Raw genomic sequence first — 22,403 nt, forward strand, 5'->3', positions numbered from 1 at the left:
GTCGTGAAGGCTATTTGAGTCAGTGTATTTGAGCATTTCAAATACTTTCCAAGTGTATTTCCAAATACATTAAAATATTAAACTACTTGTCTTTTAAAATAAAAAATATCTGAGAACTTACTTCGAATGTATGTGAAAGTAATTGCGATATTTGAAATAGTATTTGAACCAAGGTCTGCTGTCATTTAACTAGTAAGCGTAGCGTATTCAGCCAGGCTCACCACCACATGTGGTTTGGTTCTCACATATCAATACGCAGCAGAGAGAGGATGTTCAGGCGATCTACGGCCTCAGACCTTGTGTCCGATGGCTGCTCCACACAAAACAGAGCATTCCAAACAACTGACGCCCACAACCACAGCAGGCCAGTGCCAATGAATAACGCTTCAAAGTGCCCTTCGGTAATATTGTTCATACTTTACAATGAGAACTAGTCCAGATGCCTGCCTAGGGCCAAACAAATATATATTTTTTTTAAATGCATTCTTTAAAAAGTGTTGACAAAAAAAAACATTTCTCAACAGCAATTTCACATAGACAAGAGAATAAAAAGTTTCCATCATACATAAACAGACATCTGATATCTAATCTCACGGTGTGGTTATTGGTTACTAATCAAAATGTTACAGGATAACTCTTCAGACCAAACCAAATCAATTCACAACTAATAAAACCCCTAACACTCAAATCTCAATTTAAGGATCACTGAACTGGGCACAACAAAGTTTCAAATTAATAATTGAAATCAATTTTTTATTTTATTAATTTTACCTTTATTTAACTAGGCAAGTCAGTTAAGAACAAATTCTTATTTTCAATGACAGCCTAGGAACAGTGGGTTAACTTCCTTGTTCAGGGGCAGAACAACAGATTTTTACCTCGTCAGCTCGGGGATTCGATCTTGCAACCTTTTGGTTACAAGTCCAACACTCTAACCACTAGGCTACCTGCCGCCATTGCCTGTCTGTCAGGCCCCAAAATGCTAAACAGCTCCCTCCCTCTCTCACGTTTGACTGGAATCAATGTATCCAGAGAGGGTCTGGTTTGGTCCAGCCAGTGACGGGGACATGGAGGCGGCTGGGCTGATGGATCGATGGCTGGGACCGTGAAGGGCCCGTCCTCAGGGGGTCCGGTCGCGGTGACATCCCCTGCCACACGCCCGCCTGCCGCAGCCTCACGGCGGCCCGCCAGCAGAGGTCAGCTATCCCAGCAGGCCGTTCACTTGGGCAGCAGTTACCAAGGTGACAGCATGTCAGCGATGGCCCCTGAGTCCTGCGGGGCGAGCCGGGAGCCGATGCATCACTGCCTGTGATGGATTTGTCAATAATACTTAGACCGCAAGGAGCGAGGCCTCGCGTGAGAGAGACACACACACACACACACACACACACACACACACACACACACACACACACACACACACACACACACACACACACACACACACACACACACACACACACACACACACACACACACACACACACACACACACAGACAGACACAGACACAGACACAGAGATGTAGAACTGGCCATCCTCAACACACACACACACACACACACACACACACACGGAGAACTGGCCGTCCTCAATACACACACACACACAAGTACGCATATATGCACAAACACGCAAACACGTACAAACATGCCAAAACAGGCGCGTACTATATGTACAGACTCAAACACACACATTCACTCACTCACACACCCTTCACAAGAACGCAGCCTCACACATGCACTAGTGACATGCTGATTGTTTGAGGAGACATGTGCGTTTGCATACATGCATGGATTAAACCATGGGAGCAGGAGGCTAGAGCAAGCTGGCAGATAGAATTACTGTATACTCTGAGACCCAAAGGAAACAGAGAGAGAGAGAAAATGAGAGAGAGAGAGAGAGAGAGAGAGAGAGAGAGAGAGAGAGAGAGAGAGAGAGAGAGAGAGAGAGAGAGAAAATGTGAAAGGTAGAGAGAGAGAGAGAAAATGTGAAAGGTAGAGAGAGAGAGGGAGAGAGAGAGAGAGAGAGAGAGAGAGAGAGAGAGAGAGAGAGAGAGAGAGAGAGAGAGAGAGAGAGAGAGAGAGAGAGAGAGAGAGAGAGAGTGAAAGGGAGACAGAAAATGTAAGGGAGAGAGAGGGAGACAGAGAGAGAGAGAAAATGTGAAAGGGAGAGAGAGAGATGAGGAGAGAGGGAATGTGACTCTGTATCTCATTAACCAGAGTTAGATTGAAAGCAGAGAGAATCTGGTGGGTTTTGCCTCAGAGGGGTTGCTGTGTAACCATTTATAGGTTGGGGTTTGAATAGATTACTAATGGTTGGACACAGGTATTTTCAAGTTAGGTATTAAGGCCTCAGGCCCAAAGATAGATTGTGGTTAATTCATGCATTCTCACCTCTCTTTGGTTCTTTAGTTCTGTCCTACGAACTACACATGGAATATTTGCAGAAGAATGTGAGTTTCTGGTAGCGTAGGTACAGGGAGCTTTGAGGGATATTACACACGTGTAGTTTCAACTCCACACCAGAGAGGATATGGAGATTGAAATCATGTTGCCGTGCTAGATTACGTCTATAATGTTTATACGCTGGCTTCAGGTCATGACCTATGCCCTGGATTTATACAGTACGTATTCAATGACCAAGCCTCTGAAAGACTTGAGGTAGGAGCACAACTCACTCTTCATGATGGAGTGACATTTTTACCATCCTTTTCAGTCATTGGTAAATAGCAACCACACTGGTCCTTCAGCCACTGTACAGTGGGACGGAGGGAAGAAGGGAAAGGGGAAGGAGAGAGGGAGGGAGAGGTTAGAGTGTGAATAGGACCTGTGTTAGTCCTGTGTCTCTGCCAGCTTGGCAGCACCAGTGGATGGCAGTCTGCAGCGTAGAATGTGTCATCTGTATAGAGAGGAATGAATGGGGAACTCACATGACAAGTAGTGTGCAGTACACCTGGAGAAGCCGGGGGAGAGTATTGGTCAATAAATGACCAAATAAGTATGCAAGATCATAAGATGACAAGGAATTGTCTTTGACTCCCGAGTGGCGCAGCGGTCTAAGGCACTGCATCTCAGTGCTAGAAGTGTCACTATAGACCCTGGTTTGATTTCAGGATGTATCACAACCGGCTGTGATTGGGAGTCCCATAGGGCGTCGCACAATTGGCCCAGTGTCGGTAGGGTTTGGCCGTGGTAGGCCGTCATAAAAAAAATAAAAAAAGGTAAATAACAATTTGTTCTTAACTGACTTGCCTAGTTAAATAAAAACACATGCATTCAGACTAGTGACGTAATTCTAATGTGACACATCACAAAATAACTGCTTGTAACTTTTTTTGCAAACAAAAAATGGTGAAGAAAATATTCCAATGAATCTACATAATGTTAAAGATTTGCCTCTGGCTCTGGTCTACTCTTCTCTGTCAGGAGCACATTTCTATCACAGAGATACTAACTAAATAACTAAATATGCCCGTTTTTAAGTATGTGCTCTATATGAATCAGCACGTACCGTTGTTTAAAGAGCTTTGCTACTCGCTGAAATAAAAGTAATTAATTGGTGTTATACACCAAGGACATAATTATCTTTTTCAGTAACTGGCAGATATTTAATTACCAGTAATTGTTCCTGAGCCTTGTTGAAAAGTGTTGTACACCAGACACTGGTACTGTATTATACATTAATGCTGGTGCTGATACACACTCATTACCACACTGGTGTCAAAGAGTAGGCATGAAAACAACAGTGAAAGATTATTGCCCCCACCCCCTTCAGTGATGTGATAATGAGCTGACATGTAGGGGAGACCGGGGCACAAAGTAACAGTTTCGGTCTTTTGCTTATTTATGAAAACATTATTTGAGTTAGATTCATAATATTCATAATATAACAACACATATCTCAGCTACCATTGCACACTGTAACTACATTTCTAGGACATACCAGTCGTTTACAAGTGGTGGCAGTCAAAATGTAGGCAGGGTAACAGGCTGCAGGGTTAAATGTAACACTGTCTTCAATTGTAAAAATTAGGGTTAATTGAACAATTTTATGATTTGAAACTGATATGTGAAAATGTTCATTTAATCTTTTAGGTAAAAAATGTATATATTTTATATAAGATACGTTTAGCATTCAAAAGTATGAATATGTTTATGTTTTAAGGTATTGTCTTAGTTGTACTGGGAAACTTGATGTAAAGAAGTGAAATGTTATATCATTATGTAAATGTCTCTATATACCATATAAAATACCATCGGATTTTAGGTAAGGGGTTTAATAGTAACAAATGTTACAATTTGCATCTAATCTGAGTCTTGTGAGAAAATACAAGAATAATTGTAATCAACTACACCAATGAAAATACTTATTCTTACTGATAAAAATCCTATATGATTAGAAACATAGAGGATGTTCCACATGTCAATAATCAAAAAAACACAAAACGACTTATTGTCAATACAACAAAGTATAATAATGTCATAGGCATGTAGATAAACTAACCAATCATTTTCACGTTGATTAACAGCTTTCTAACTGGTTTCTAATTTGAGTTATGTCGTTGTGACTCTGTGCCCCGGTCTCCCCTACATACGTGTAGTACATACACATACAGATCTACTCCTGGGCCACATGTCTTTGTTTCCAGTCCTTACCATCCTCCACCATAGGTGTTAATGCCAGCCAGATTGGAAAAGAGTCATTTAAGACCCCTGTCTACCACAAAGGGCACCAATACTGATTAACAGGACTTTCAGTGAAGTGTGGTCCCATTTAAAAGTGTCAGGAGCTAAACTTACCTGCTGGGCTGATGGGGGGGGGAATTCAGGCCCTTGAACATGAGAACAGGGTTTAATAAGTAAACAGAGACACGGGAGAAAAGGAGAACAGTGCTTCTGATCAGGGCTTATTTGCCCAGCCTCCCTGTATGCCGCAGTAGCTGATTAGCCCTGCCGATTGTACCTTGTAATTGCTCTGCCTTGACCCCCTCCAGGCAAATATGACATTTTAGTGGTTTAACCTTTGCAGGCTACAGTGTGGTGAAATTGCCAGAGCAGATGTCTATGGAGCCCAGCAGTAGTTCCCAGGTCCCTCTGATCAACAGAGAAAATGCCTCCCAGATTGGACCCTTGACTATAGTCTCAATTTGCCGCCGCAGCCTTTCAGTCAGACGGCTGATTTCTTTACAGTGATTTCCTCCAAAATGATTTCACTACTCCTGTCTCTCGGACTACCTACCCTGGCTGTGATTTTGAGGTTGTAAGCGTGGCGTGTCATTTTGTGTCTGTGCAATCACTGTAATTATAGAGGGAGAGAGAGGGAGGGGGATCGATCAAAGGAAGGATTGTCAACTCATCAATCAAACCAGTCTAGCCATCAATCTATCGATTGAATTCAAATATCAATCCTAAGACTCTATTCGACATAGTTAACATTATTCCTTTTTATTGTGTTAATTGCAACCATTTCCCCTGATGAGAAAAGGACAACTTGTAATGGTTCAACCAAGGACTACTCAAAGGTTTCTCTCTCTAACTGAGAGCTCTAGTCTACATGAAAGACTTGACAATGTACAATTTCAGTTATTGACAATACAACAACCAAATCCATTATGTGGTGAAACAGTGGTAACCAACTGGTCGCATCGTGTTGAAGGATCCATGAAGAGTGAAGAAAACAACTCATTCCCACTGACTGTCATTGCTGTAATATTCCATGCATCCACAGATGACTTGAGGAGAATGGAGAGTCAAACTCCTGTCACGCAGTCGGATAAAAGCATTCTTTTCAGACAAATCTTTTTTTGTAATAAACTATGATTGATTTGCGACTACATGCTAGAGTTCTCTCCAAACCTCCATCCAACCCGCAGGCAAAATGAAAACAATATGAATATAGTCGCAAAAAGCTCACACAACCACATTGCACACAGACTGGAATTTCCCTGACTTTCAACTTCCATGTTCAAATATCTGAATATTTATTTGCCCAGATAGGTCTTCATTCCAACTAGCAACAGTCTGATTCAGCACAGGCATAAAGTAGGCATGCTTTTGATTTGATTGTGAAATCCTTCAGGTGTTACAATAAGTAAGATAAGCTCACTGTGAAACAAGTTGTTTCAACTTGAAAAAGAAAAAAAGGTTACCCAACTGCTTTATTAGTGTATGAGTCCTGTCTCTCTAAGTGTCTCTGGTGTAGGGTATGGGGAAAGCTGTGGGGAGACCCCTACTCATCCTATTTGCAGGCTGAGACCATTATGGGAAATGTTGATGGGACGAGGCGGGCGGCTTTGCCCTAAGTTGCCCTAAGTTTTTCTTAGGGCATTCTCAGCTATTTCCAGGGGCTCAGGTTTCCCCTGTCCCGTCTGGGTCCCCCCTCCCGCGCACCTCTTCCTCCCAAACCGCCGCCAGCTGGCTCCCAGGGCCCCCAGCGCCCCTCTCCACACAACGCTGTAATGACTTCCTTCCTGCTGCTCCCTCTCTCCGGTGCAGGGACTCCCTGCCTCTGCCTCCACCTCGACACTCACCTGAAATGAAAAAACTGTCCGGTGGAAGAGGGAGCAGGAAAAAGAGACTATTTCTTTATTTTATCCTGGGAAAGAACTGAAGTAACCCCTTCAGTTTGTTTCATGGGGGAAACCTAATACAGCGAGAAAGAGAGAGAGAGAGAGAGAGCGCGAGAGAGCAAGAGAGAGGAGAGAAAGAGAGAGAGAAAGAGAGAGAGCGAGCGGGAGGGGTCTCCAAAGTGGTTCCATATGATAGACGGAAGCCAAGCTTGGTCTGGGAGCCACACTGGTCCACTCCAGGGACACAGACACCTGATGGTCACACTTAGACCCATACAGACAGAGACATCCCATAACTAAGACAGAAAGTCCAACAGATAAAGAGAAGCATAGGGGCTAAAAGGACTGACAAATATCATGTGTTATCTTAGAAAATGGTAAACCGTGTGATGTTATCCTGTATTATATAGTAACTTACTTTATATCATAGCTTGTTATATCTTGTCATACTAAATCCTGTTTACTATTTCATTGTCAAGATCTCTAGAGAAACCTCCAGGGCTGAAGCCCCAATAAGACATTAGATGTGAATCCAGATGTTCAGTCTGAGGGTGGCTAGCTTAATGTAGCTCTCCCAGCCAGCTCTCCTCTCCTCAGCAGGACAGCCAGGCTCCCCATCTCCCTATGGGCCCTTGCTAAAAAAGACTAATATCTGTGGACATCTATAGCTGCTGCGGTCCAATCTGTCTCAGTGGTCGATTCGTTTCACGGCCTGCCAGGAGTGTTTTGTAATTAGCCTGATATTGATGAAGGCTGATTCCAGCAGGTAATCGCTGACAGTTCAGCTTTATGTCTCCGCTCCGCAGAATGTCTCTATTCATTAAAAGGTTTCACGAGTGTGAATTAATTTCCACTTCATGCTTTTGCTCTTTGATCAGCTGTGAGGGGGGATTTCATGGCCATCAGAGATAGGATATCTAGCTAAACAGTCTTCACGGTAGGAGACTGTGTGGCTCAGCGGGACGGGTGGGAAAATGGCCGTGGCCACAGCAGAGTGATCGGGGACATTTGATCTCATACCAGATTCTATGTGGGAATCAGTGATCACTGATGATCAGTTTGGGGGATTAGTCAAAGACCACAGACACACTGATTGTAACACCAATACTGTTGATGGAAGGTCTAATAGTAAACCAGAGGTTTACTGCAGAGTAGTCTGGACGCAGCGGTCTAAGGCACTGCATCTCAGTGCTAGAGGCGTTACTACAGAACCTGTTTCGATCCCGGGCTGTATCACAACCGGCCGTAATCGGGAGTCCTAAAGGGCGGCGCACAATTGTCCCAGCGTCTTCTGGGTTAGAGGAGGGTTTGGCCGGGGTAGGCCGTCATTGTAAAATAGGAATTTGTTTTTAACTGACTTGCCTAGTTAAATAAAGGTTAAATAAAAACATTTAAATGAATAATATCCACTATAGCAGGGGTACTCCACTCTTACCCTACGAGGTCTGGAGCCTGCTGGTTTTCTGCTGATTTAGACCTGGTGTCCCAGGTCCCATAAGTCCCTGATTAGAGGGGAACAATGAAAACAGGCAGTGGAACTGGCTTTGAGGTCCAGAGTTGAGCTTGAGGGTACTTTAACACAGGAGGCTGTTGGCACCTTCATTGGGGAGGATGGGCTCTTGGTAATGGCTGGAGCAGAATCAGTGGAATGGTATCAAATACATCAAACACATGGTTTCCATGTGTTTGATGCCATTCCATTTGCGACGTTCCAGCCATTATTATGAGCCGTTCTACCCTCACCAGCCTCCATTGTACTACAGGGTTGATAGAAAACCATTTTGCCATGAGAGAATGAATAAGGAGACAAAGGGCTGAAGGGAAGTGTTGGTTAGGAGTGGAATAGACATCCATTATTAGAACCACTATAACCCTCTGGCCACCAATGCCACCCACCACCACCCTCCTCATCTTGGCACTGCTGCCTATACCCTGAGGCTGGCTAAGGTGGTGGTGGGCGAAATAGGCTTTTTGACCTCAGGCATTATAGAATGACAACAATTACCTCAGCTCGTCTATTTAGCGTTTTGGTCAAGACAAGCTGGCTGCAGTCTGACTGGCCTCAGGCCAAGCTAGGCCATTAGTGCCTGGCCACATTAGAGATGCATTAGGTCAGAGCCTAAACTGTCCTGCACCCCAGCTGCTAACCGAGGCCCTCAGTGAGGGGCCATGGTGGGGCGAGGACCGGGACGGCTGCTCTCTGGGCTCAAATGGTACTATGGGGTTTTACACACAAACACACGCACGCACACACACACAGCCTGTTTATCACAACAAGGTAACTCCATGCCGGCCTATGTGTTAATACTGTATGAAAACTTAAATTGGACAAAATGGTCAACAGTCCTTTTGAACTTTTGGTATGTGTGTACTAATATACTAGTTGTTCAGGTGTGGCACAGTGTGTGCATCTGTGTGTGTGTTGTTCTGAATGTGTGTGTGTGTTTTGAAGGCTGCTCACTGGGCTGGCTCTTCAACACCATGTGGTCGCCTCATATCCCCAGGCTGCCTTTTCCAATCACTGCCTGCCTCTCTCTCTCTCTCTCTCTCTCTCCCTCCCTCCCTCCCTCCCTCCCTCCCTCAACTCACAACAGATAAGAGGCCAATCAGTGTTGGCTTGGGTACACATGCTTGTTCCTGAATGAGGGAGGAGGTGGGGGTTGTTGAAGAAGGCCTGGGGATATGTGTGGTGCGCTGGCATCCATGACAAAAGCATACGCCTGTTTCCACAAGGGGGGGGGGGGGGGGGGGGGGGGGAGAGCAACTCTCTCTCTCTCTCTACTCACCTCACGCCTGCCTCTCCTCTGAGATTAGTTATTAAGCAATTTGGGGGATACACACACCCTCACACTCATACACACACACACACACTAAGAGGAGACAAGCGGTTTACACTATGCAAAGCATTCTCTATGAAGGATGAGTTGGGGGAACTCTTGACAGAGAATAGCAGGGTCTTGAATTAATGTAGGTGGTTGCAAGCCTGTTTGTCACGAAAGAGTACCAGAGGAACGAGAGAGCCAAGGAGAGGAATAGGAAACACTATTAATAAATACGGTCGGCAGGTAGGCAGGCAGGCAGGTAGGTGGGTAGGTGGGTAGGTAGGCAGGTAGGTGGGTAGGTAGGTAGACAGGTAGGTAGGCAGGCAGGCAGTCGGGTAGGTAGACGGGTAGGTAGCCAGGCAGGTAGGCAGGTAGTCAGTCAGGCAGGCAGGCAGGCAGGTAGGTAGGTAGGTAGGTAGGCGGGTAGGTAGGTAGGTAGGTAGGCGGATAGGTAGGTAGGTAGCAGGGTAGGTAGGTAGGTAGGTATGTAGGTAGGCAGGTATATAGGTAGACATATAGAGAGGGAGATCATGTCTTTGATGTATTGATGCTGTCTACTGCTGCAGCTTGTTAGGCTTGGTTAGAGAGGAGAGGGGCATCACCCAGCTTATCTTAGAGGACATCAGTACAGGCTGGGGGAGGATGCCCTTGGACATGTTCTCATTCCCACAACACTGTATGACTACCTCTCTAACGGTCTATGTCTAACTTGGTGGAATCTTTACTAATATACATACTGTAGATACATACACATGAATGGTAATAATATAGTTAGTACAAGGTATACTCCAAGGGAATCCATTGATCATTTACTGGCCATGCACAAATGTGTTGCAACAGCCCCTGTAGTCCATTGTGATGTATAGGAGGTTCTTTGTTACATATCAGTGGGGTAAATACCAGGGAAAATGAGCTTGTGCAGACTGGCCCTCTGAGTCCATGTTTGTGGATGGACCATAATGGATTCTTAAAGCGATGAATGGCTTATAGGCATGACAGCCATGTTTCAGCGGGATGGGCTTATCCACGGCACAGGGCACTAAGGATATTAGGGAATCAGCGTAAAGCGCAGAGGAGACGACGACAGGAATAAAGCCTTGGCTCGCTGGTAAGCCCTCTCCCTCCTCCCTCGCCAGCCAGACCAGCCTGGAAACGTACGTGGTGGAGATGATGAAGCAAGAAGACTTGGCACATAGCCATATTGTGTGTTCATATCCCCATTACTTATTGCGTGGTTCATTTTGTGGGCCATAGCCAACAATTAATAAGTGTCACTCAATCTGCCATCATAGTGACTGGAGGTCATCGTTGTCTGTTGTGGCAGTGTCTTTCAGGATGAATGTCTGCTGGAATGCCTTGGTAGTCCATATGGAACAATGACTGGATTGGATGAAAGCCAATTTCCTAATGACTGTGAGTGAGGTAGCCTATCATAGATGTGCCAACAAGCAACCAGGCATCCATAATATAGGCCCAATAAATGAATGTACTTCTCCTTATACAGTATATCTCTTTCAGTCTAACAGTTGGCAAGGTATTTGTTATCTATTTAGATATATTTTTAACTAAACGCAGAAATCCAGATGAATAAAATGCTGTTATTTAATAAAACACAGTAATTACAACCTAGTGTCATGTTTCACAGTTTACACATGAAGAACGCTCTCCTCGGCGCACACACACACACACACACACACACACCCACACACACACACACGAATATCTCCACAACCCAATCTGCTGAGGCTCCCCTGTCCTGTCAGAGTGGGACTGAGGCAGAGGTTTGATTTATGTGGCACCCCTCACCCCCCACTGTGAATTAGAGACCACGGGTCGAACACTATTTTTCTTTGTGAGCAGGAGCATGCTCGTGGCTAAAACCGGGGCAAACACCGTTTATCATTAGCTCCGCGACAGCATTCCTTAGGCGAATTAACCACGCCACCATATCGACTGGCACGGGCCGGGAGTCTGCGCCCCTTCACTTTGATTCATCTCCCAGAATTCCCATTCCAACTCTATCAAAGTAATCTCAGTGAAGACACAGCATTGATCTCTAAACACCACACACACACACACACACACACACAAAACAAGTCAAACCAGGTCTGCAGTGTACTTCTTACCTCTTCTTCTAGATGCAGAAATGATCTGGACTTGCATACTACTTAATAGACCTATGAAGTGATGTTTACCCTTGCCAATTCATGTACTGTAACCTGTTGCTGCTCACTGCCTTGTGCCTCAGTCTCTCAATAATATCAAATAAGTGTCTGTACCAGAGGAGGCTGTTGAGGGGAGGACGGCTGATAATAATGTCTGGAAGGGAGTAAATGGAATGGCATTAAGTTATTTGATACCATTCAACTGATTCCTCTCCAGTCATTACCTCGAGTCCGTCCTCCCCAGTTAAGGTGCCACCAACCTCCTGTGGTATGTACTATGTATCCTACTTTAGTAAAATATTGAAAGACACCAACAGCACCTCTGCTTATTGTATCTAAAAGTAGAACGTTAAAAAAACAGAACATTCTAGAAACATTTTATTACAAACAATAAGGAAAAGCAATAACAACTAGAGATTTAAAATGGGAGGTTTTTACAGCAGTGGGGTGATTCTAGTTACAAGGTCAGTCAACTTTAGAGATGTACGGTATATTCATGTCAACTTACTCATTCATGTCATGATTAGAGTGAAACGTATCCCATCAGGTCACCCAGATGTGATTGAACAGGAGTATGACTTCTCTGAAGACTCTGGTGTTACTACAGGACACAGGAGGTTATTTGACCTGACACAGGGTCACAGTCCCTGTGTCACCCCCTACATAAAACCCTGGGTAGACAGGCTCAGTGAATGTAGAGTGGAATGTGTGCAAGTGGGTCAGTGTGTCAGAGGAGACGCTGTAGAAGGACAGAGTGCCGGCCGGCCAGTCCAGATACACTCCTACTCTGTTGGAGCGGGACGAGGGGACAGGTATGTCAGTTCTCTTATAATTGTGCCTGGCAGAGTAGCTGTCATAAAAGCTGTTCAGATTCCAGGACTTGTCATTGGCTCCAAGCCGACTGTTAGGACCCTTTCCTCTCCTGCTGATTCCTTTATATGTTACTGCTATACAAGCCCTCCCACTCAACTCTACCTCCCAGTAACAGCACCCAGTCAGACCCTCTCTACACAGCACCTGTTCATAGTCCTCAAATCTCTCTGGGTGATCGGAATATAGCTGCTCCTTCCAGGTCCATTCCACCTTCCTGTTCTCCTCAGACAGAGAGAGGGTTCTGTGTGCTGTGTTTGGGTCCAGTGTGAGATCACAGGCATCTAAAAATGGGGAGACCAGGATTTAAATATATTGTATTTGGGGGAAAAAACACTTGGAAAGCATGTATTTGAAAATACACAGTATTTACACAAACATTTAAATACTCCCATGCATTTGACCCCGGGTCTGTTTGGAATTTGAAATAATGTATTCAGGAATATGTTTTTTAAAAATACTTTAAAGTACTTCCAATAGAAGTAGTTGATTAGGGCCACATTATTTGTGAAAATACTAAAATACACAGAAAATAAGGATTTAAACAACACATAATCAAACACATGTATTAAACCCAGGTCCAACACTATGTCCATGCATTAAATAAAAAACTCACATTTCTGGGGCCCTGATTTTAACCTGCACCCTCTACCATGGTCCACACTATAGGAAAAGCAGAGGAGCAGACAGTCAATTAGTCTTACACACACACACACACACTTTACTGTAGACACACAGAGGAAGGAGACATACTGGGGAATACATTGTGTTACACTGAGTACTGATTGATCCAAAACCTCAACATACTTGAGTTTCTCCAGTTTACAGTGTGGATTCTCCCGTATAGCAAAGAGCAGCTTCACTCCTGAGTCTCCTGGGTCATTGTAGCTCAGGTCCAGCTCTCTCAGGTGGGAGGGGTTTGACCTCAGAGCTGAAGCCAGGGCAGCACATCCTTCCTCTGTGACCTGACAGCCTGACAGCCTGCACCATGATTTCACATGAATATCAAAAATGACAGATGCATTTTGCTTCTTCTCTCAAAGTTGATATGGATTAAACTTCAGTCTAAAATGTGATGTTCACATTGGATTATGATAAGGTACTAAACTATTTCAGACACTTCTAAACCATGTTGCTCACAAGCAACGAGGAAAACTAAAGTATTGCTAAAATAGTTATATTCCTATCAGCATGGCTAAAATACTGCTAAAAAATAATTGCTGAATTAATTATTGGAGAAAATGAAAATGATGTGGATTTAAAAAGTTTGTTTTACAGGACTTTTGTTTTGCAGTATTGAAACTGAAAGTTAATTAAATTGAAATTGGCCTCCAAACACATGTTGATCTAATGAACAATTATTACTTGTTGAACAAGTACAGGAATACTCACTTCAGTGTCACCAGTTTACATTGTGGACTTTCCAGTCCAGCAGAGAGTAGCTTCACTCCTAAATCCTGCAGGTCGTTGCCACTCAGGTCCAGCTCTTTCAAGTGTGAGGAGATGAGAGCTGTGCCCAGCGCTTTGCAGCATCGGTTTGAGAGGTTACATTGATTCAGCCTAAATGAGATGTTTAAAATAGACAATTTGAGATTTTACAGCATGTTATTTGAGAAGTAGCATAGGAGTATAACTATTTATACACTGCTCAAAAAAATAAAGGGAACACTTTAACAACACAATGTAACTCCAAGTCAATCACACTTCTGTGAAATCAAACTGTCCACTTAGGAAGCAACACTGATTGACAATAAATTTCACATGCTGTTGTGCAAATGGAATAGACAACAGGTGGAAATTATAGGCAATTAGCAAGACACCCCCAATAAAGGAGTGGTTCTGCAGGTGGTGACCACAGACCACTTCTCAGTTCCTATGCTTCCTGGCTGATGTTTTGGTCACTTTTGAATGCTGGCGGTGCTCTCACTCTCGTGGTAGCATGAGACGGAGTCTACAACCCACACAAGTGGCTCAGGTAGTGCAGTTCATCCAGGATGGCACATCAATGCGAGCTGTGGCAAAAAGGTTTGCTGTGTCTGTCAGCGTGGTGTCCAGAGCATGGAGGCGCTACCAGGAGACAGGCCAGTACATCAGGAGACGTGGAGGAGGCCGTAGGAGGGCAACAACCCAGCAGCAGGACCGCTACCTCCGCCTTTGTGCAAGGAGGTGCACTGCCAGAGCCCTGCAAAATGACCTCCAGCGGGCCACAAATGTGCATGTGTCTGCTCAAACGGTCAGAAACAGACTCCATGAGGGTGGTATGAGGGCCCGACGTCCACAGGTGGGGGTTGTGCTTACAGCCCAACACCGTGCAGGACGTTTGGCATTTTCCAGAGAACACCAAGATTGGCAAATTCGCCACTGGCGCCCTGTGCTCTTCACAGATGAAAGCAGGTTCACACTGAGCACATGAGCACATGTGACAGACATGACAGAGTCTGGAGACGCCGTGGAGAACGTTCTGCTGCCTGCAACATCCTCCAGCATGACCGGTTTGGCGATGGGTCAGTCATGGTGTGGGGTGGCATTTCTTTGTGGGGCCGCACAGCCCTCCATGTGCTTGCCAGAGGTAGCCTGACTGCCAATAGGTACCAAGATGAGATCCTCAGACCCCTTGTGAGACCATATGCTGACACATGCACATTTGTGGCCTGCTGGAGGTCATTTTGCAGGGCTCTGGCAGTGCACCTCCTTGCACAAAGGCGGAGGTAGCGGTCCTGCTGCTGGGTTGTTGCCCTCCTACGGCATCCTCCACGTCTCCTGATGTACTGGCCTGTCTCCTGGTAGCGCCTCCATGCTCTGGACACTACGCTGACAGACACAGCAAACCTTTTTGCCACAGCTCGCATTGATGTGCCATCCTGGATGAACTGCACTACCTGAGCCACTTGTGTGGGTTGTAGACTCCGTCTCATGCTACCACTAGAGTGAGAGCACCGCCAGCATTCAAAAGTGACCAAAACATCAGCCAGGAAGCATAGGAACTGAGAAGTGGTCTGTGGTCACCACCTGCAGAATCACTCATTTTTTGGGGGTGTCTTGCTAATTGCCTATAATTTCCACCTTTTGTCTATTCCATTTGCACAACAGCATGTGGAATTTATTGTCAATCAGTGTTGCTTCCTAAGTGGACAGTTTGATTTCACAGAAGTGTGATTGACTTGGAGTTACATTGTGTTGTTTAAGTGTTCCCTTTATTTTTTTGAGCAGTGTATATATATATATTCTTTTAAATATTTCTTCCTGATGATCAGTATTTAAAATGTCCTAACAGTTACTCACAGGGCTGTTCTGGAGGCTTTGACTACTGGCAGCATCCTCAGAAGACCCTCCTCTGATCTAAAGTATTTCTTCAGGTCAAACACATCCAGCTCTTCTTCTGAAGACAGCAACACAAACACCAGAGCTGAAAACAGTGCAGGTGACAGTTTGGCTGCTGAGAGACTTCCTGAGCTCAGGTATCTTTGGATCTCCTTCACTAGAGAATGGTCATTCAGCTCACTCAGACAGTGGAACAGATTGATGGTTCTCTCTGGAGAGGGATTCTTCCTGATCTTCATCTTGATGTACTCAACTATTTCCTCATTGGTATGTGAGCTGCTTCCTGTCTGTGTCAGTAGGCCTTGTAGGAGAGTCTGATTGGACTCCAGTGAGAGGCCCAGAAGGAAACGGAGGAACAGGTCCAGGTGTCCATTCTTACTCTTTAGGGCCTTGTCCACTGCACTCTTGAGTAAGTTCATCATAGGTTGTTGTTTCCGAAATTTCCGCAAAAAGGAGGAGTTCTGTTGGACCAGTGGGTTTTTATTGCAGTTTATGAATGTGAAAAACACATAAACAGCAGCAAGACACTCCTGGATGCTCAGATGAACAAAGCTGAACACTGTCTTCTGACTGGTCCTCCCCTCCACCTTAAAGATCTCGGTGCACAAACCTGAGTACACGGATGCTTTTCTGACTCCAATGCCACACTCGGTCAGGTCTTCCTCATAGAAGATAAGATATCCCTTCTCCAGCTGATGAAATGCCAGCTCTCCAAGTTTGAGGACTATGTTGTCACTTCCTACGGAATTCCCTTTTGCTCTCATCCTGTCTGTCTGAAAGATCAGGAAGTGTAAGTATGTCTCAGTCAGGGTTTTGGGCAAATCTCCACTCCCTGCTTGATCCAACAGCTTCTCTAGAACAGTGGCTAAAATCCAACAGAACACTGGTATGTGGCACATGATGTGGAGGCTCCTTGATGACTTGACATGGTTGATGATTCTGCTGGCCAGGTTCTTATCACTAATTTTCTTTGTGAAGTACTTCTCCTTCTGTTGGTCATTGAACCCTTGTACCTCTGTCCACTGGTGGATGTGTTGACGAGGGATCTGATTGGCTGCAGCAGGTCGGGAGGTTATCCAGATGAGAGCAGAGGGGAGGAGCTCTCCTGTGATGAGGTTTGTGATCAGTTGGTCCAGCGAGGCTGGCTTTGTGTCGTCTGTCAGAACCTTACTGTTGAAGTTCAGAGGAAGTCGACTCTCGTCCAGACTATCAAAGATGAACAGAACTTTAGAACCTTCCCCCAGTGTCTTCACCGGTCCCATGACAGTGAAGAATTGATGAAGCAGTTCAATCAGACTGCAGTCCTTATCCCCTATATTAGAATTAATTTGGCAAAAAGGAAGTGGAAAGATGAAATCAATGTCTTGGTTCTCCTTTCCTTCTGCCCAGTCGTGAATAAACTTCTGAACAGAGACAGTCTTTCCCACGCCAGCGATGCCCAGTGTAAGCCCTGTTCTGATTGGCTTTTTTTGATCAGGTCGGGGTTTGAAAATGTTGTTGGCTTCAATAGTGGCCTCTCCTGTGGCTGGTGTTCTGGATTCCAGATGTATGACCTCATGCTCATCTCTGACCCCTCCCCAGGCCCCCTCGATCACATGGAGCTCAGTGTAGATCTGGTCTAGGTAGATGGAATCACCTTCCTTTGACGTCCCCTCATATATACAGCCGTACTTCTTCTTAAGGTAGGATTTCAGTTTGTCTTGGACAGCAAGAAAAAACAAAGATCCAGTAAATTTACTTTTTATATTACTGCCATGGTAACGGTATGTGTTTGTTTGTGTGTGTGTATTGACGTCATTATGACATGTTTTGGTCAGGTTGTTTTGTCAAACGTCTTTTTAGCAACCATAAATGATCTGGTTATTTCACCAGATAATAACCAAAATATGACGTATTTTACATGATGTCTCGATGTCGGCATGAACAAATTCTTATTTACGATGACGGCCTACACCGGCCAAACCCGGACGACGCTCGCCCATTTGTCCACCGCCGCCCAAATCACGGCTGGTTGTGATACAGCTAGCTTGATAAGCTAGATAACGTTACTAATAATAAAGTTAGCAAGCTTGCTTAACATTGACAATATGGTCAAACTAGATACATTATCCATATTGATGATGTCGTAGTTGTCAAAAATAGATTTATTGTCATTTGGTTGAGAAGGTCAAAGGTCAATCACCACAACATTTTCTCTGAGTTTCCCACTTATAATTGCGACTGGGAGGGTTGTTCAAGTGAAACTTCCCAGTCGGAACTAGACATTTCCAATTTTACCTTTATTTAACTAGGCAAGTCAGTCAAGAACAAATTCTTATTTACAATGACAACCTAGGAACAGTGGGTTAACTGCCTTGTTCAGGGGCAGAACGATAGATTTTTACCTTGTCAGCTCAGGGATTTGATCCAGCAACCTTTCGTTTACCAGCCCAACGCTCTAACCACTAGGCTACCTGCCGTCCAATAACTCCAATAGTATGTGAACACGACATATGCACGTTTCAAATTCTGCCCTCTGGGTGCTGTTGTGTTGATTCAAACAGCTTACCTCTGACTTCTAAAACCACTGGAGCACTCGGGGCTGAGAGAGAGAGAGAGAGAAAGAAAGCTGTTTTAGTACATCAATTTCGTCTGTGATTTTCTGCTGCCTGCCACGTGTCGCTGCTTGTTATGTAAAAATGATAATAATCTGAAAAGTAGTATAATTGTCTAACCTGCTGCTTCTGTTGTCTCACCCTCATTGTACTGGTTCTTTAACGTATCAGACAGTTGGTTCTGATTCATCTTCCTCAGGATTTCCAGTGAGATCTTCACAGCTCCCTCAGGACCGTAGGTCTCCACCATCGTGTTTGTAATGTCCAGTCTGTCAGCATTCTCCAGCTGGCTCACTGGAATGTGAGGAAAGCCTTCCAGCACGTCCTGGGTCAGGCGCCATTTAAACATCTTTAGATCTACTTCGAGCAGGTCCTCCAGAGTGGCCAGCAGAAGCTCAGCAACAGAAGACATTTTGGATCACTGAGGATAAGACATGAGGAAGTTATCTGCAATAGACTTTAGATACACATGACTCATCTGCCATGGTAGTCATGCAGCATTCTTAAAAGTCAAATGCATCCAAGCCATTTCCCCTACCCGGGAAAATCATTACAGTCTCCCCGTTGTAGCTAGTCAGGTGTATTAGTACTGGGCTGGAACTAAAGCCTGCACACCTAGCTTTCCAGGACCAGGATTGGTATTTTCTTGCGACTCAAGCTAGAAAGTGTCTATAACCGACATTACTGGCTAAGTGAAAAACAACACTTTGAACATGCAGTGCATTCAGAAATCCAGACCTCTTTACTTTTTACACATTTTGTTACGTTACAGCCTTATTATAAAATGGATTAAATACAATGCTTTCCTCATCATTCTACACACAATACACCATAATGACAAAGTGAAAACAGTTTTTTAGAAATGTTAGCAAATTTATTACAAATCCAAAACAGAAATACCTTATTTACATAAGTATTCAGACACTTTGCTATTAGACTCGAAATTGAGATCAGGTGCATCCTGTTTCCATTGATCATCCTTGAGTCCACCTGTGGTAAATTCAATGAATTGGACATGATTTGGAGTGGCACACACCTGTCTATATAAGGTCCCACAGTTGACAGTGCATGTCAGGGCAAAAACCAAGCCATAAGGTCGAAGGAATTGTCCGTTGAGCTCCGAGACAGGATTGTGTCGGGGAACAGATCTGGTGAATGTCTGCAACATTGAAGGTCCCTAAGAACACAGTGGCCTCCATCATTCTTAAATGGAAGAAGTTTGGAACCAACAAGACTTTTCCTAGAGCTGTTCCCCCGGCCAAACTGACCAATCGGGGGTGAAAGGCCTTGGTCAGTGAGGTGACCAAGAACACGATGGTCACTGACAGAGCTCCAGAGTTCCTCTGTGGAGATGGGAGAACCTTCCAGAAGAACAACCATCTCTGCAGCACTCCACCAATCAGGCCTTTACAGTAGAGTGGCCAGACGGAAGCCACTCCTCAGTAAAATGAACATGACAGCCCGCTTGTAGTTTGCCAAAAGGCACCTAAAGACTCTGACCATGAGAAACAAGATTTTCTGGTCTGATGAAACCAACATTGAACTCTTTGGCCTGAATGCAAAGCGTCACGTCTGGAGGAAACCTGGCATCATCCCTACGGTGAAGCATAGCGGTGACAGAATCATGCTGTGGGGATGTTTTTAAGCAGCAGGGACTGGGACAATAGTCAGGACCGAGGGAAAGATGAACAGAGAAAAGTACAGAGCGATCCTTGATGAAAACGTGCTCCAGCACGCTCAGGACCTCAGACTGGGGCAAAGGTTGAACTTCCAACAGGACAACAACCCTATGCACACAACCAAGACAAAGCAGGAGTGGCTTCGAGACATGTATCTGAATGTCCTTGAGTGGCACAGCCAGAGCCCGGACTTGAACCAGATCAAACATCTTTGGAGAGACCTGAAAATAGCTGTGCAGCGACGCTCCCCACCTAACCTGACAGAGCATGAGAGGATCTGCAGAGAAGAATGGGAGAAACTGCCCAAATACAGGTGTGCCAAGCTTGTAGCGTCATACCCAAGAAGACTCGAGGCTGTAATTTCTGCCAAAGGTGCTCCAACAAAGTACTGAGTGAAGGGTCTAAATACTTATGGAAATGTAATATTGCCATTTTTTAAAATTCTATACATTTGCAAAAATGTCTAAAAACCTGTTTTTGCATTGTTATTATGGGGTATTGCGTGTCGATTGATGAGGGGAAAAAACGATTTAATCAATTTTAGGATAAGGCTGTAACGTAACAAAATGTGGAAAAAGTCAAGAGGTCTGAATACTTTCCAAATGCACTGTATCACTAGCATATTACACACGACCCAACAACTTACAGTAGTGATCATTAATTTATTTCTCCCCTTTGTGTGAAGCTCTGCTCTTCATTCTGCTGTCTGGTGAACTGAAGGGAGAGTCAAGGTACAAAGTGTTTCACTGATCCACCTCCTCCCTGTAGGAACCAGTTGGTCCCCAACATTGTCTCACCACTGTAAGCCTAAACATGTTGTAACAGAGAGAAGAATGTTGGTGAATATGTTTGTACATCAAACAGAATTCAAGTGTACACACCCAAATATACTCACAGTCAGTGGTGGAAACTACTTAAGTAGTACTTTAATGTATTTTTACTTAAGTAGTTTTTTGAGGTATTGTTGACAACTTTTACTTCACTACATTCCTAAAGAAAATAATGTACTTTTTACTCCATACATTTTCCCTGACACCCAAAAGTACTAGTTACATTTTGAATGCTTAGCAGGACAGGAAAATTGTCTAATTCACACTTATCAAGAGATCCTCCCGAACGCCTCCAATTTGGCAGACTCACTGAACACAAATGCTTAGTTTGTAAATGATGTCTGAGTGTTGAAGTGTCCCCCTGGCTATCCGTAAAACAAGAAAATCATGCCGTCTGGTTAGCTTAATATAAGGAATGTTAAATGATGTATACTTGTACTTTTAATTTTGATACTTAAGTATATTTTAGCGATTACATTTACTGTTGATACTTTAAGTAAATTTTAAACCAAATACTTTTAGACTTTTACTCAAGTACTATTTTACTGGGTGACTTTCACTTTCACACCATTTCCAACTAAGGTATCTTTACTTATACTCAAGTATGACATTTGGGTATTTTTTCCACCACTGCTCACAGTTCATAACCCATCTCCTCATGTCCATCCGTAAGCCCTTCCTCTCCACCAAGTACAAGTTCATTAACTACACAAACACTTCATATAGAGCTAACAAACTGGTTTGATAAAAAGTAAATTTAAAGAAAAACATTGTGAGGCACTACCTCCCTTTAACAGTGTCTGTACTGATCCACGTCAGGCGTAACACATAACATTAAGTCACTGTTCTCTTACTCAGTCCAGGCGATACTACTCTCTCTTATACTATATAACCCTTACTCAATTAACTCACTCTGCCGTGTGGATTCATTTCTGAAATATTTACTTTATGTCATCTCCGTTTTGAAGATGATATTCTACTTTGTCGTCTCATAATAGATCATGTGCAACAAATCGTTTTTTTACTCTGTTAACTTTTCCGGAGGACCTTACACAACACCAGGAAGCCGCAGTGGAGAGAAGAGTTTCTTAAAGGAAAAGTTCAGTATTTTAACATTTGGAAACTAGCAATGGTGGAAACTCCCTCCAGCCAATGCCTACAACAATCCTATATGGTTTTAAATCCATGAGTCCAAGTATCCAACACTTATGTCACAGCTGAAGCATAGTGAATAATTTTATTATAGTATACTTCTGTATAGTTGTATAGTTTATAGTTGTATGGTAGTTTGCATAGTTTTATAGTGGTAAAGTTTTATAGTTGTATAGCTGTTTGTTATTTAACCCCCCCCCCCCAAAAAAAACTCACCATGTCAACAAATCGTTCTGCAGTCTATGTGGTCCGATAGCTTCCAGCTTGGATTAGTTTTCGTAGCTCAGCTGAACAGGTGTAGTAGGGTTGGGTGATTTGTACCAGTTTAAATGTTCCCTACTATGTAGGGTCCGACACGAAACGTTGACCAAAATTATGAATGCTACCCTCATATCCCATT

At 44.0% G+C, this 22,403-nt stretch overlaps 1 protein-coding gene across 4 annotated transcripts; it reads right to left on the reverse strand.

Annotated features, from left to right (window-relative positions):
• Positions 1–11,922: 11,922 nt before the first annotated feature.
• Positions 11,923–22,304, reverse strand: LOC120051372 (NACHT, LRR and PYD domains-containing protein 12-like). Of its 4 annotated transcripts, none has more exons than XM_038998210.1 (9): positions 22,220–22,304; positions 20,668–20,828; positions 18,463–18,763; positions 18,297–18,329; positions 15,710–17,447; positions 13,820–13,987; positions 13,235–13,408; positions 13,044–13,090; positions 11,923–12,711 (listed from the first exon to the last, which is right to left on the reverse strand). In XM_038998210.1, the coding sequence occupies exons 3-9, from the start codon at positions 18,752–18,754 to the stop codon at positions 12,176–12,178; spliced, it is 2,988 nt and encodes a 995-aa protein (XP_038854138.1). In that variant the 5' UTR covers positions 18,755–18,763; positions 20,668–20,828; positions 22,220–22,304; the 3' UTR covers positions 11,923–12,175. The 4 variants fall into 4 exon arrangements, with proteins under 4 accessions (XP_038854138.1, XP_038854137.1, XP_038854135.1 ...); XM_038998209.1 differs by lacking the exon at positions 22,220–22,304 and adding an exon at positions 21,797–21,916; XM_038998207.1 differs by lacking the exon at positions 22,220–22,304 and adding an exon at positions 21,764–21,914.
• Positions 22,305–22,403: the final 99 nt, after the last annotated feature.

The sequence above is a fragment of the Salvelinus namaycush genome, chromosome 7 (assembly GCF_016432855.1).
Source record: "Salvelinus namaycush isolate Seneca chromosome 7, SaNama_1.0, whole genome shotgun sequence".
Taxonomy (NCBI): domain Eukaryota; kingdom Metazoa; phylum Chordata; class Actinopteri; order Salmoniformes; family Salmonidae; genus Salvelinus; species Salvelinus namaycush.

Bases quoted from the DNA above. Each gene is read 5' to 3' on its own strand.
- LOC120051372 (XM_038998210.1), bottom strand. From the start codon at position 18,754: ATGTCTTCTGTTGCTGAGCTTCTGCTGGCCACTCTGGAGGACCTGCTC. The intron at 13,409-13,819 runs GTGAGTATTCCT...ATCATGGTGCAG, and splicing joins TGTAAACTGGTGACACTGAA to GCTGTCAGGCTGTCAGGTCA. The intron at 12,712-13,043 runs GTGAGTTTTTTA...CCCCATTTTTAG, and splicing joins AAAATCAGGGCCCCAGAAAT to ATGCCTGTGATCTCACACTG.